General features: G+C 35.6%; 1 protein-coding gene across 4 annotated transcripts in view; it reads right to left on the bottom strand.

Moving 5' to 3' along the window:
* The window catches only part of RPS6KB1 (ribosomal protein S6 kinase B1), a 47,075-nt gene that overhangs the window by 14,307 nt on the left and 16,323 nt on the right, over nt 1-16,445 (bottom strand). For 2 of the 4 annotated variants that reach the window (XM_019736359.3, XM_019736360.3), the window contains exons 5-15: nt 16,000-16,147; nt 13,914-13,971; nt 12,363-12,463; nt 10,462-10,552; nt 10,187-10,277; nt 9,589-9,696; nt 9,245-9,307; nt 8,987-9,064; nt 6,278-6,385; nt 3,728-3,840; nt 2,265-2,702 (exon numbers count right to left, since the gene is read on the bottom strand). In XM_019736359.3, the coding sequence (XP_019591918.1) occupies nt 2,465-2,702; nt 3,728-3,840; nt 6,278-6,385; nt 8,987-9,064; nt 9,245-9,307; nt 9,589-9,696; nt 10,187-10,277; nt 10,462-10,552; nt 12,363-12,463; nt 13,914-13,971; nt 16,000-16,147 (1,197 nt within the window). In that variant the 3' untranslated portion in view covers nt 2,265-2,464. Of the gene's footprint in view, nt 1-2,264; nt 2,703-3,727; nt 3,841-6,277; nt 6,386-8,986; nt 9,065-9,244; nt 9,308-9,588; nt 9,697-10,186; nt 10,278-10,461; nt 10,553-12,362; nt 12,464-13,913; nt 13,972-15,999; nt 16,148-16,445 lie in introns of those variants that run through there. The other 2 variants (XM_074320399.2, XM_088802109.1) reach the window with 1 other exon arrangement.

Here is a 16,445-nt window from a genome sequence, read left to right on the forward strand (position 1 = left end):
GCTTTCTGTCTGTGACACTACAGTGGCACTTGACATGTTTTCACAGTCATAGTAGGAATATCCATTTATGAAACACAATTTCTCAATAAACTTGCCACAGCATAGGAAGTTAATTTCACTTAATGTTAAGTTTGAAAACCTGTATTTGCCTGGATGGTAGATGTGCAATTAATGCTTTTTATGCAGGAAAGTTGCAGTGTTTGCCACTATTGCTGGCAGTGCTAATTATGAAAATGGTTTAACTGGGGTGGTTATAGCCAGCCAATTACAGTGCAAATGTTAGCAAATAGGACTGAGGAGGAATATTTTGGTGTAAAAATTTTGCTGGAATTTGGTCAGGCAGTCAACACTACAGTTAGTAAACACATTTGAAAACAAGTATTAGAATAGCACAAGCCATTTACAGTCTGAAATAAAGCCTATATATATATATCACCATAGCTTTTCGGGGTCTGTTTTATTCAGACACCATAAACTGTCAGAGAACAAAGATCTGTACTTTAAATACAATTTTTGCAGTTATTTTAGCTTCTCATTTACAAAGTTCTCAGTAGGCTGCTGCAATAATGGGATAGGGGGTGAGAGGGAATGATTAAAAAAAAGTTTTCTGTCCAAAAATGAACTGTTATCAATTCTTTCATTATTGCCACAATTGAAATGGTATATTTCCAATCATTTTTCAGGATTCTGTTTTTGCTTAGTGTCATAGGATTTCATCTCATCTTACTTGAATTGCCATTTAAATAAGCAAAGCTTTGCTCTTTTCTGACTGACTTCAACATGCATAAAGAATTTTATGGCTTGGATCCTATGGCTCAGAAAGGTTTGGAGAACACAGCAAGCAGCATTTATTTAAAAAAATCATAGGGTTGCCAAATACTACAAACTGACTGCACACTCAGACTGAAGACATTAGAAAAGACAAAGAGCTGATAAGACTCAACTGCAGCTGCATGATCATCTATTATACCAGTATGCACTGAAATACATTTGTATAAAGCTCTGCAGATATTATACCTTTTCACCAGCTAAAGTCATGGAAATGCTCTCTTTAAGGCAGGAAGTATTTACGAAAGGTAAAGTTACCTTTATTTTTATTCTTTGTACCTGTAAATCACTTATGTAGATTTTTGTTACAATTTCAAAAACATAGTGTCTTGTTAACATGTTTCCTAAATTAAGCCACTAAGTTTTCTTATTCACTGTGGAAGACATTCATCAAAAGGCCATCAAATATTGTTACAATCAAAAAATGTAGCCCCAATATAGGAGAAAAAAACCTTTTTCCTTTTAAAACTTGAAGGAAATGTAAGGAAGGTAGGTAGCAAAAACAGTAAAAAGAAGTAAAACCTAAAACCTTAGCAATTTGCTGTGAAGAGATTAGATAGAGAGTGGAACATGGCAACACCCTCCTCCCCTGGATCTCCCTAACTCCCTCAATTTGCCGCCCTCAGTATGCATTTTATCCTGACTCTCTTCAGTCCTTCTTCAGCCACACGCTGAACACATTTGGCGTCTTGAACCAAATACTGGTATAAGAACAGGTGGTGATATTTTTCCAGTGCAATGCAGGCCCAGTACAAGGATGAAATGTAGGACATACAACTTATGCCCATTCCAAGGCTTCCAGTTAAGCTTAGCACATAGCAGTACTGCAAATAGAAATGATTAAATAGATTTTTTTTCCAGACAGGTATTACAGACAGGTATTGCAACTGGGTTACTGAAAATAAACCCCAGGTCTACCCCAATCCCTCAAACGAGCCACAGCTGTGGTTAACAATGATTCATTTGCATTTTTATTATTTCACCAAGAGAAGAAACAGAAGTTGTCTGACTTTCTTCATACCAACCAATAATTTCGCATTTTAAAGTTTGGGATGTTTTCCATAATGAGCTGAATCAAAAATCTATTTGAAAAATATATATTTATATAAAAAAAAGATTCAGGTTGTTTGCAAGTAAAACATCAATTGGTAAGTTTCTTTTGTCTTTGATTTCATGTTGCTGGAAAGTTTGACCAAGCTTGCATGCTAATTTGTCCTTAGTTGCAAGTTTTACAGGCAATTTCATACTTTGCCTAATGAAAGGATAACTCTTCTTCGACACAATCAGAGCTCAACAGTGATTCAGAAGCAACATCCTACCCTAATACTGTCAGTTTTGAGCCATCGACATGAAAATCCTTGATAAGGTTGAGAAGATGTCGCTAGGAATCAATTAATTGATGTGCCTAAGAGTTCTGCAATACTATTTTGCTTAAGTTTTTCTTTTTTTTTTTTTTTTGCACCATTGATTGATTTTTAAAAATCTGTCTTTATTTTTCCTCCGTCCAAAGTGTTCTGTGTAATGACACTGACTCTTCAAGACTGTCATTTTGAGTCCTCTTGTTTCACGCTGCAGGATGCTCACAAATCCTCTCCCCACTTTTTTTTGCCTTAAGTTAATTAAAAGCATTGCTCCGTCATAGATTCATACGCAGGTGCTCTGGTCGTTTGGATATCATGGGAAAAGCTTGTTTTTTGTATGGCCCGGAGTTCGGCTGTCGTATTGGAAGTGGGGCTGAAGCTTCCCCACTCATTGTCACATCCATCTGCTCTATTCCACTTGTTTCCATTGGGTATTCCACAGGCGTCTGAGGATTTGCTGTGCTGGCTGAAGCACCTCTTCCCCAGAAATCCCCAGGAGAAAATTTGACTGGGCTTTAAGACAAGGAAAATCTATCATTCATTTGTCTCTAAGATTATTTCAACAAGAAATATTTCCCTTACATTTAAAGGGAATGAGGTAACATGCCATTTATTTTGATTTCCGTTTATCTTGTGTGAATTAACACAAAAGCAAAAGTTGAGCCATCTCTCTCCTCTAGCCTAATTGCTAGTTTCCTAACTGCGCTCTCTCTCTAACCTCTATTCTTGCACGCATAAAATCCTCAAAGATACTTAATTAAAAAAAAAAAAAAAAATCAGTTTACTTCCCCACTACAAAATCAGTTATCTCCCCTACTTAAAACAGCTTCCGATTATATTTAAAATATTTCTCCAAACCTTTGCCGTTCTAGTCCTTATTCACCACACTTTAGGAACATTGAGCTCCCTTTCATTTCCAAGAAAAGGCCAAGTTTTTTCCTCCCTTAAGGCTTTTGCACGAGCTATTCTTATACCTGTAACACCCCTGTACTTTCGTTTTTTTGTATGGCTCACTCTTTCTCTTCACTCTTAAATATCACATCACCAGGAAGGCCTGTCTAACCACCATGAATAGCAGCCCCCTTGTTACTCTTTACTCTCCACCACCACACTGTTTTTTTCCATATAGCAGTTGGCACTACTTGCAATTACATCTTTTTTGCATTTCTTTCTTTGTTTATTGTGACTCCCTCTCACTCGGTTGTAAGCATCACCAGGACAAGGACAATTCCTATGCGAATCATGTGTCCCCAGCACGCAGCACAGCCCCTGGTACACAATAAATGTTGAGTCACTGGGTAAAGAAGACATTTGCCAACGTAGCAGCTTACTTTTAGGAGGGAAGGTAAACTCGATAGCATAGTATCATAGATTAGTCACAGACTAGTCACTTGCAATATTAAGAAGGTATAGATGCTGTGCTTATGTCAATCAAAGAGAATATGATGACAGATCTTTCATTTATGTAACTTGGCATAAATTTCTTAAGCAGGCTCTTCTGGTTTAAAATAAATAAATAAATAATAAAGTCTAAATACCTGACAGGTGTTCGTGGGCTGCCAATAAATCTTCGAGGTGATCGGATTTTTGGTTCAAAGGAAAACTTTTCTTTCACACTTTCAAGTACAGATGGAGCCACATATGTAAAACCCTGAAAGATAGTAACAGTGGACTATAGAAGGGCACTGTGTCATATACACCAAGAAAATGTGGTTGTTCGGTCTCTGACACACCAGCACAATCATGCAAGCCTAAAATCACTAATCTCTATGCTCTCCCATCAACGCGAGCTCATTTCACACCTGTTAACTTCTTTCCAGCTATTTCTTGAGGCACAGACCTCAAGAGAGAATGTTATTGCGCTCAGACCTGCAAATAAAATTTCACTCTATTAAAAGTAGGAAAAAAACAGGTAAATGTAGGCTCCAGTATTAAAAAGTTAAATACCAAGATAAATGCAAAGAAAATTCTGGTGTTTCTAGCCATATGCAGATAAGCAACTAAGATTATGACCTGCCGTTTCTCATTATTGGGGCAAAGTAAAATAGAATTCTGTAACCTAGCACATGTGATTTTTCTGGTTTATACCAATGATTGGATAGATTTGGTATTTTCTTGATGAAGAAGTGTCAGAATTGTGAAAACCCTCAATTGCAATAGGCAATATGCAGTTTTGTTAGCTTTAGTTCTTTCTTGGACGTAGCTATTAGGCTACCAGCTGTCATCTCTTGCAGTCGATGTTCATTTCTTTAACAATCAGTCCTCCACCTTTCTCCCTTTCTATTTATTATTCTAGCCTATGAGTAGGCATTATGAGTTACAATAAAGAGACTCAATAAGGCTCTGGGAGAAGTCCTAAAGAGTGAGGTGCAATTCTGCACAGCATATGCTTTATGACAGCTACACGTAGACTTTCAGAAGCCATTTCCCCACATGTTCTTGTGGGCTAAAGCTGTAACTACCAAGAAGACCAGATTGTGCCTTAATCATCTTTGAATTTCTTTTAATTCTGTGAGAAGAAGTTAAATATTTACTGAGCTAAAGTTGCTACGACCCCAAGCTCCAGGTAAGTGGATGTAACTATTTTTTATTAATTTTTAAAGAGATCCACTTTATGTATAGAATTCTGGCTACAACCTAACAAATGAATTGTTCTTTAGGTAGCCAATTGAATTAATTATGAACAGCTCAACAATAATTTGACAATGAAAGCTTAGCTACATAACTTTTGCCACCACAATTTTGGATTTCTTTTTAGCTAGGTAAGATGTTTCTAGACTGTTTTTTATGGTGGAAAAAAATTGTTAAACTAGTTGAAATTCTGCAATGCCCAAATGAGGACAAGGTCTATATGTTAAATTAATGGTCTAAATTCTACATCAGTAGAAAACAAAATTCCACATCATAAGAGAAAAAAATAAAGCAATGCCAGAATTAAAATGAATAATGCCTATTTCCCTAACTGAACATGAGAGATTTTACTAAGGAGGATACAAGGACTTGGTATCATGTAGTTATAAACTTTACGATGTGCATTCATCTTTCATCTCATGTCATTCAAAATACTGTAAAGTTTTATTTTGCGTATATGCTCTATTCTTATATCACCATATAATCATACATTTATAGTTTTTTCTATTCAATGTTTACTCAAAACCATACTGTACCACAGTGATTTAGGAGTAATTTTGACCCTACATAATTTTTGCATTCCTTGCTAACTTGAGAACTTACCCTCCACCCCAAAATATACAACATTGCTTTCTGTTATACTGTGAGCAGTATGAAAAAAAGTTTGAGAATTAAGTTAGTGACAAATCTAGTGAACTCAGAAATAGAGGAAAAAAAAGAAACAACTTCCAAATGATTACTTTCCCCATATTCCATTCTCTCTAGAGGTAGTCCAAAAACAAATGACAAAGGAAACAAAAGTTACAAAATGAGGTAGATGTTCATGTGACACATAAGTATAGTAATAAAATAAACATAAGAATACTTGTGCAAAATAATATGCAATGATGGTCATCAGATATAAATCTATCATTTCTGTTGATCAAAATCTAAGTTTTGCTTTTCTGAGGAAACAAGGTATAAATCAATACAGATACTTATATGTTGAGGATTAATTTATTAATCATCATATGTGAATAATTTGATGTCAAATATTCATAATTAACAGGCTAAAAATCCCCTACAGACTTATGTTAATAGTACCAAAATCTATAGCTCTTTCCGGACTAAAATAGTTACAGTGAGTTGTTTTCCTACTGCTATGTGGCTTTCAATTGAGATGCTGAGCCAAACATCATCTTAAGTCAGTGATCCATCCAAACAAAGGAATCATTCACTCTGAAGAATCATACACTCCTACTGTAATTGCTAAAATGGAATGTTGAATTATGAGAATTTTTTAACATCAGTCAGTTACAAGAGAATAACTTAGGAACAAAAAAAGCCCCTCAGGTTATCTACATGAAACTGCAAAGCAAGCAAATTGAATTTTCTTATTCAAAATGGCTTTTCTTATTGAAAAGGACCCATCTTCATACTTCAATTTCCCACGGCTAAATAGAAATTCGTTCACTTACCAGAAAGACCTGGTTGGCACTTTCACTGAGAGTTGAGTCATCTGGGCTGTCAACAGGTGTCTGACGTGTAAACTTTGAATCAAACTGACTCACGTCCTCTTCAGATTGCTTTATAAAAAAAATGATTACAAAATGAAGATTGTTTATATTATACATATCAAATGCATTACATGAATCAGACAAGACTCTAGGATACAGCTCTTTCACAGGGTTTGACTGTAGTATCAGACTAGTCTTAGCAGGCACAGACTGAGGAATAAATACACATGGAAAGTATGAAATTACAACATCAAATTTTAAACATGTATCAAAATAGATTTTAGTACACAGTTATCATTCCTATTAAAAATCTGAGTATTAATCTTCTCCTCTCACAAAGCCTCAGTGTGCCCAGTCCACTGACTAAATCCCTTTTTAGAGATAATTTGATCAGTTGGCCACTGAAGGTGTGTAGTAAACCTGAAAAACTACTGAAGCAGAGTTTTAAACACAAAACACATTTTTGCTCTAATTAAAGTTTCTTCCCATAACTTACTTCATTCCTTTAGAATTCTCAAGGAGCAAAAATAATATTCTACTTTGCAAGAGTATATTATCTTGTGAAAGAATATTTTTTGCCTAAATCGAACCACCAGATCTGTTCAATTCCTTCTCTCTGGTGCATCACACTAAGTGGTTGTGTCAAAAGAATTCAGGAACCAATATAATTAAGCACAAAGTGTCCAAAAATGGGAAATGCTGAACACCAATGAAAAGAAACTGCAGTGGACTGAAACACAAATGTGTTTAAAGGCATGAGTTCACAATTATACTAAAAAAAAAAAAAAATCACGTAATTCATCGATCAATTTTAGAAGTTATAGAAAAGTAATTCATTATTTTGAAATTTAGGAAAGAAACAAACATATCCTGCTTTTCCTGTATGAACTGTACCTCAGGTAACCAAACAACTGATGTAAAGTTTCTCTTTATGGAAGAATTCCAGCTAATAAGTAATGAACAATAGTATTAGAATAAGATAATTTTATAAACCCCTAATGAAATCCTAGAACTATGCCAGTTTCTCAAACTCAGCACTACTGACATTTTGGGCCTGATAATTCTTGTAGGGGACTGTCTTGTGCATTACAGGATATTTAGCAGCATCTCTGGCCTCTACTCCTAGGTACCAGTAGCACCATCTTCCCAAGTTGTGACAGCTTATCTCCAGACATTGCCACATTGACCCTGGCTGAGAACCACTGGTATAGGCAATGACCAGTGACCACTAACATCACTAAAAGAAATACAAATACACATTATGTCTCTTGATCAAAACATACGACACCAAAAGTTGAATCAGATCAAGCATCGAAATCTAACCACCAGTTTTTGGAAATACAGGGAGCAGAAGAACATGGTCAATGACACCACAGGGTTAAAATCAGCAAAATCAAAATGTGAGAAACCCTGCAGGACAAATGGTTAAATTTTTTCAGTAAGTCCATCCTCAGGGGAGGAACTGAGGAGATAGCTATAGATGGAAACAGACCCAAGAGACATTGTAACAAAAACTGTATAGGCCTTGATTGAATCCATATTGAAACCAGCCAATAGAAAAAAAAAGAAACAAGAAAATCGTCAGCTTTTTAACTGTGATGATAGCATGGTGGTTATGTTCATGTTTAAACAAGATGACCTGGTAATTTTTAAAGCTGGGCAGTTGGTACCTGAGGGTTAATTATCCTCCTTACAATTATATATGTTGAAATTTTAAAGCAAGTCACCTTGTGCTTCAAGGACCAAATCATCATCATCGTTATCTTCTTTCCCTCTACTTTCATCCCAAGAAACAGAAAAAGAAACTATATTTTCTCAAATTCTGAGGTAGGAGAAAGACAAGAACTAACAAAATAACTCATTTACTCATAAACATACTGTTATAGTCTGAAATGTGTCGCCCCAGTATTGTGTCCCTTCATATGTTGTGGTTCTAACTCCCAGTAACTCAGAATGCAAACTTATTTGGAATGAGGGTCATTGCAGATGTAACTAGTTAAGAGGTCATAGTGGAGTAGGGAGGATCCCAATTCATGGTGACTGGTGTCCTCCTGAAAAGGGCAGATTTGGACACAGACCAGCACACAGGGAGAATGCCACGTGAAATGAAGGCAGAATCAGGGTGATGAGCCTACAAGCCAAGGAACACCAAGGACTGCCAGCAAACCACCAGAAGCTAGTGGAGTGGCGTGGAACAGTCTCCTTCACAAAAGGAACCAACTCTGCCAATACCTTGATCTGGGACCGCTATCCTCCACAACTGTGACACAATAAATTTCTGTGGTTTAAGCCACCTAGGTACTTTGTGGCTGCAACTCTAGCAAACATATATTCTGTAGTTTGAAGAAAAAAAATCCCAGAAAATCAAATATAAATTAGGGTTGAATTAAGCAAAAGAAAGCAAAAAAATAAAAAAAATAAAATAAAAAATAAATAAATAAAGTCCTAAGTACTTGAAATATTTGTCTTAGGCAAGCAACCTAAAAATAATTAATATGGTCATCAATTGCTGTCAGTAGTTCTTGAAAAGACTACAGGATAAAGATTCTGTAAAGAAGAGAGGATAGACCAAAGTTTACTGAACACTTTGTTATTTCTAACTTCTCTTAGATTATCTTACTCTAAAAAAGTACCAGGTCCCTCAAATTATACACTTTCATGTATACATACCAACAGAGGTTTAAAAGGGGGCTCCACCTTCCGAGCCAGCAGTTCTTCCCAGTTAATATGTCTGAAGAATGGATGAGCCTAGAAAAAAAGAGCAGGAAGAAAAGTCAAGGGGAATAGACTTCACTGGATTGACAACTGCCTGTTTGAAGTCACCAATCATAAAATAAGCTATACTTATAAGTAACTATGTACAACCGTCACAAATACATAAAATTAGCATCATCTTCCCCTCAAACTACCAAACATGCCAATCCCTACTTGAACTTCTCCAGCATCCCCAGGACCAGCTCCAAGACGAGAAGCAGCATTTCTTTTCAGCAGCTTTAGGAGGGAAGAAAAACACTAATGAATTTTAGTCATATTTATTCTTTTTTCTTTATAGCATTTGCTTGTCTATTTTGCATTGGGAAATATGATTTATTAATAACTACTACATATTGTTTGGGAATAAGAAAATAAAATCTTTGAACAAACAAATTTGTACTTTCCCTACAAAAACCGCAGGTGCTTTTGTTCAGTATCTGTGTATGATTCTTTATTCAAAATGTTATGTTCAATTCTATGTAAATCCTAGTAGTTGAGTACCTATTTAAGAACCCTACCTTTTTAAGCAGATCTCTGGCTTCTTGTGTGAGGTAGGGAGGCAAATTGAGTTTACATTTGAGGATTTTGTCAATTGTTTTCTTTCTATTCTCCCCAGTGAACGGGGGCTAAGAGTAGAAGAGAGTGAGAAAAATTAGCATATAAATAACAGAATTATCCATTTCCTGAATTAGTTAGTTATGCATAGAGATCAGAAATGTATGTTGTGATATGGGGGCTGCTAAAAAACCTATAACTTTTAAACAACAGGAAAGAGGAAATAGCAATCCTGGGAGGAACTCAGTTTCTACCATTAAATTTTGAGATAATGGGCGAGCCATGTTGATTTTAAGCTTCATTTTCTCCATTTATAAATTAAAAGCAGTAGCTATTTTACATCTATTTCACAGGACTGCCATGACATAGATCATTTAAATAGAAATGTTTTTAAAAAAATACAGAGCCCCGCATTACTACTAATAAAGCATTTTTAGTGCTTAATATTAAAAAATAACTCCATGGGTAAAACTATCAGGAAGCACAGGAAAGGTCTCTTGCTATATTGTGATTTGGCAACACTCAGCACATAATACATGCAGCTTTTAACTGTGCACCTACTGCTCCAGTCAGCATGTCATACATTAATGCTCCCAAACTCCACCAATCCACAGCACGATTGTGGCCGCTTCTCATCAAGATTTCAGGGGCCCTACAATAATAAAAATAATATGCCTAAAAAATTCATCCATTTGCATATCATCTGAATTAGACCTTTAGAAACAAAATACGAAGCCAAATGATGCTACAGAAACTGTAGCATACTATTACTTAAACCAGGTCAAAGTTAGCTATTACCCCCACACCAATTAGATTTCTTTCAACATGCAGCTCACATGTATTCTATGGTTCCACAAAATGTGTGTGTGACTGTTCCGTCATGAATAGATTCTTTGCAGAGTCCAAAGTCTGTTAGTTTCACATGACCTACAATGAAAGATTACAGCATGGTTATTCTGAGAATTCTAGGTATGTGCAGTGTTTGAACATATCATATGAGACAATCCATCCTTCCATTTAACTGTTCCTGTCTTTTTCTTTTTTTGTGTGAAGATATCAAGAACTAGTGAGGTGCCATCCATAAAAATAGAATGTTAACTTTCTAATGTTAGGGCAGAGTCATCTTTTGCCGCTGATATTATCTATCTGGTAAAGGGAAAATAGAGAAAAGAGTGAAACAGCATATCTAAAGCTCCAGCTTTACCTATACGTATACCATCCTGAGAAAGTAAATCCTGGGAAAACTTGATGAAGTTTGGTTTAAGTACACAGACCCTAATAAAGATATTCTGCACCTTTTAAACAAAGGTGTGACACTACTTCAAATATATAGCTTTTACCACAGTGAACTGTGACTTAACAGTTCTTTCTAAAATGGTCTCAGAAAGTCACTATGATAAATTACCTTATTCTGCCAATGCTACTAGTTCAGAAAAAGAAATGAAATTACTACATGGCATGAGACCATCATCTCTGATCCAGAAAAGTGAAAAACTCACCACTTTACACAAAGAACATTCAGTTCAGGTTAAGCTGTCCTGAACTGTCATTAGCTATCCACTGGTTCAACAACCCCAGGGATCCTACTACATATTGCAGGTTTATTTCAGAAAAAAGAAAAGGCTATGCGACCTGTTGATTCAAATGTAAATGAGTGCTTTACTGACATGTTGATTCAAATGTAAATGAGTACTTTACTGACACAGAAGAAATGAGTTTATTTTCACAGAACCACCTGACACACTCAAGTTTATGAATCAAAGAAGTTAACTAGTCACTTCTCTATTCTATCCTTTGCCTTATAATTCAGAATCAGAATCCATGTTTGGGGGAATGGATGCAGAATTAGGAGGGAGGCAAATTCATATATTCCCTTTATGTACTTGGGTAAGTATAGCATTTCTCCTTAAAAGAAAGGGAGGGGGCTGGGGGGAAAGCACAATTTGAAACAATTATAAAAGCATCTGTTGTCCATACACCATTTTCTCCCCAAGAATTTAAAACTGTTAACTACCTCATGTACTATTTTGTAGACATCTAAGGATTAGCAGCTGCCTCCAGCTGCTACCCCAGGTACCCACTTTGGCTGGTTGCTCCTTTGGGGTATGAGTGAACTGCCAAGTCTGCCCAGCCTAGATTACTCTCGTATAAACTGAACTGTGTGTAGCAGCATGCAATTAAAATCAAGGCCCACTTCGCTGTACCTACAGCTATATAGAATATTAGTCTGTCTGATTTTCATGTCTGTTGTCACAAATAAACAGCAATAAACTGATGCCTACTAAACATTTATTTCCAAGACTACATCAAATATTCTAATCCTGTCCTTTTTCTATAGCATCAATAAAAATTATCATAAAAGTATTGCTTCTAATATTTATATATTTTCATCATTAAAGACAACTCAACCTGTAAAGATTCACTTTCCAACTTAAGGAATAACCCAAAATTTGTGTTTGTACTGGCTTTATGCAAGGATTTCTAGAGTGACAAGCTATAAAACGTAAGGATTAAATCAAAAAAGGTAGCTGATTGGCCAGTTATTCTCAAATCCCTTTAATCTCATCAACCATAAATACCTAAATACTTAAATCTAAGTATCATGGTGCCATAAATTCTGAGGGAGGAATTTATAATAATAGACACATGAACATGGGGCTTTAAAAATGACCATGACCTGCGTGGGAGGATTTTAAGATGATTATTTACTATAGAATTGTTTACAGTATATCTCCACCTTGGTGATTAAGCATGATATTCTCCGGCTTCAGGTCTCTGTAGATGATCCCCTTTTGATGTAAATGCCCCAAAGCCATGGAGATTTCTGCCAAGTAAAAGCTGGAAACAAAAGTGATTTAATAAAATTAAAAAGAGTAATCTACTCAAAGCAGTTTATGTATGGAGCAAAATACCCTGGAAGAAATAAACATGCACCAAAGACCAAATTAGTGGCGGGGGCAGTGTGAGGGTCGGTATGGGGGGAAAAGATAGCATAGGATGCTGCCAAAAGGCATGGAGACATTTATGTTTCACTCATTTAGTGAAACTATATGTTTTATTTCATCATTAGAACATATTCCTAAAATTGCAAAGAAGTCCAGAATATGCCAAACTGTTACTGGTCATGTTTTGTTCAGTCAGTGTAGAAATTGGGCCAGTAGTCATTCAGATCAAAACAAATTTCTCCCACCCACCCCCAATTTTAAAATCCCATAGAATAAAAATTTTGCTATTCTCAGAGAGCAAATCTTAGTTTTCAAAAGATACCTTATAACCTGACCCTTTGAAGCCCACTCATCCCTTACTTAACACAGCTGCATATTATATACAGCTCATGCCCACGGTATCTGCCCTCCCTCTTGCCAGCCAGCCCACAACTATAAACTGTGTGACACTCAAATTTATCTACCTCAAAAGAATAAAGGGCTGAGTCAACCCTGTCTGGATTCGAAAAGCACAAGGCACTGCAATACTGGCTGCATAACAAGGTTGCAATCCTGCAGATTACTCCAGAATGGAGAGGGTGTGTCCTAGAGGGCTGAGGCAGTTTCACAGCCAGCACGACCACAAACACAGCCTCCAACAGGGCTCAGAGAGCCTCCTCCAAAAAAGGGCACTTCATCCCTAAGGCTCTTAAATGCAGCTTCTGTGTTAGAAAAGGCCTGAAATTAAACAATGGAATGCAGTTTGGTAATTAAGGTAGAAAAAACATTTAGTGTTTTCTATTCAATTCATGTGTAGGATAAACTGATTTATTGTTACCCAATACTGTTATCTCACAAAAGGATGCGTATATTTTTAATCTGAAGCAGATGCCATCTGAAGAAATAAAAGGTAGATCCCATCCTAGCCATAGACCCAATCCATAGATGATGTGCACAGGCTGATCACCTCCCTAAGACTGCACCTTGGAACTGGAAAGTCGAAAAAGAGATGATTGCTGATACTTTCCATTGTTCCCACATAAAGTTTCACTGGAATATCATACTCACCCACAGCCAAGGAAGGCAGTTTACCAATTCAAGGAAAGAAAACCCCAGTGAAAATGATTCTGCTAGGAACTGGTGTGAATGAAGAGCGTTCCACCCAAGGCCTGGGGGCAAAGGAATGATGTGACCTCCGATAGCTGCCCAGTCCCAAAGCTGCTTCTCCCCCATTAAATCCTAAGTGACTGATTGGCTCCATACCAATTTACTGAATCATCTGACTGCTCACAGTGGGACTAAGACTTTGCTTTAATTATATGAATCATTACCTGAATCCATGCAACCACAAAAATTTCACTTACCAGGCTGTATCTTCCATAAATATTCCCTCTCTTTCTAACTGCATAAATAATTCTCCTCCTGTAAAGAAAAAGACATTAGAAATGAAACAATCTTTATTTCCAACCCATTTCTAATGAGAGGGTTTGTGCTTTCCTTTTAACCATAATTAAAAGACATCAGCCCATTTAACAATAGAAAACAGATCTTAAAAACCATAGGGTTTAAAACCAAATCCTCAGGATTCTATTTTTAGTAGTGTTCTTATTATGTGAAATACACAAGTTTTGGAACTCTGGGCTTTACATCTATAAACCTCAAAACATTTATAGATTCCAGAACTGAGTTAAAAAAAAAAATCATGATTAAACCTTCTCTAACATTTTACCTGTAAGTAGAAAAATGTTAGTATATAATTATATATTTAATTAAAACCACCCTTGGAAATCAGTGAATGTCCATATTCTCATAACTCTTAAACTTGGATGAACCCGGCAGCAGCCTTGTAAAAAGCATGACATGATTTGAGTATCAAAATAAATGATAATAAAGGGTTATATCCCACTGAATAATCTTAGAATCCATGAGTCCACAGTGATATAAATCAATGAATAGATAAATTAATTTTTAAAATGAAGAAGAGAAAGCTCTTCATTACAGCTGAATGCCAAATAATAAATGAAGAAAGCATGATGGAATAAGAAAAATCACTTGGCGACCACCATAATAAATTGTTTCAGGCAAGAATCAATGGATGCTAAAACCGTATGTGAAAGCTTAATGAGAGATATTTAAATAATCTCAAAATATCTCAAGAGACTTAATTATAATGGGAAAAACCTCACCAGGTAAAAAGACACCACCTTATACATGTGATCAAAGTTAATATCACAGTATGAGACAAAGGAAACAATGTCACTTCACTGGTCCTCCCAAAAATGCATAACCTGAATCTAATCCCAAGGAAACAGCAGATAAACCCAAACTGATGCATTCTACAAAATAACTGGCCTGTCCTCTTCAAAAATGTCAAGGTCATGAAAGACAAAGAAAGACTGAGGAACTGTTCCAGATTAAAGAAAACTAAGGAGATATTGTATCAGTGTTAATTTCCTATTTTTAATAAGTTTAGTATAGTTATGTAAGATATTGTCATTGATTTAAGAAAACATAGACTACAGTATTTAGGGGTATAGGGAAATCATGTCTGCAACACTCTTACACAGTTCAGAAAAAAATTATGTATATATGTATTCATGTGTGTATATACACAATATATACACACATACATATATAGAGAGAGAGAAAGAGAAGGATGAAACAAAAAAATAATGGTAAAATGGTAACACTTGGAGAATCTAGGTGAAGGATATGTGGGAACTGTTTGTACTATACTTGCAACTTTTTAATATAAATCGGAAATTAAGTCAAAATAAAGTTACAAGAAAAAAATGGCAAGTCACAAAGAAGTTACTAAATTCTGCAGCTTTCTGTTCCATGTTATAGGCTACTGGGAAATCTGTTTTTCAGAAAAATCAAGTATGTTTTCTGGAAATAGACACCTGTGATCTAGAAATGATATAAGGAACAACTAGTTCCTAGGAGGTGGTAAATCCTGGAAAATGTGGGTGATTTCTAACACAAACTGCATAATCTAGCTATTGATAGATACATGAAACCAAAAGAGTCTTCTGTTTAAAGATACATCCCAAAAATACTCAATATCTTAAACGATACTCTCAAATAAGTTTCCCATTTCAGTTTACAAAGAAATACTTCAATGGTTTATTTGAATTATAGTATCTTACCCAAGTGGAGTCAATTTGATGGCTCTGTATCAATTAGGTGTTTGTTATTTAGTTAAGTAATTGATTATATAGGGATTAAATTTTACGGATGTGGGAAAAAAACTTAACCTTTAAAGTTTCCTTCATAGTTGTCTGCAAAAAGAAACACTCAGTTACATCTGAATTCCTTATGTCAATGTATTTGTCAATTTTAAGAACTATTTAAGCACACTGGGAAAAAGCATTTTTCCATTGGAAAAGAATGTTTTGACCCTGTTTCTGGAGCAAATGCAAATAATTACACCAAACTCTGTGTACTGACCGCTGAGATACTCAAGGATGAGGTAGAGTTTTCCACCGGTCTGAAAGGCATAAATTAAATCCACAATGAAGGGATGCTTTACTTCCTCCAGAATATTCCGTTCTGCTTTTGTATGAGCTGTATCTTTAGCATTTCTTACTATCATTGCCTAAAGGAAAAGAGATGATCTATAAGAACAAAATAGTAGACATTTTTATTCTATAGAAACTGGAAAATCTAATTTGTGCTTTTCTTTCCAATATTAAATTATTAATCATTAGTTCACACTAGAAATTGAGATGGGGTAAATGGAAGACATTTACTACTCTGCACTGTTTGGATTTTTTGCAGTGAACATATAAATAAAAACCTAAAGATACTTTTTAAAAATGTAAATAGATGAGTTTATTCATATATTCATTAACTGTTGAATATCTACCATGCTCCGGGCTCTGTAACAAGAAAGC

The sequence above is a fragment of the Rhinolophus sinicus genome, chromosome 12 (genome assembly GCF_057876585.1).
Source record: "Rhinolophus sinicus isolate RSI-liver-muscle chromosome 12, RSI-T2T, whole genome shotgun sequence".
NCBI classification, from domain to species: domain Eukaryota; kingdom Metazoa; phylum Chordata; class Mammalia; order Chiroptera; family Rhinolophidae; genus Rhinolophus; species Rhinolophus sinicus.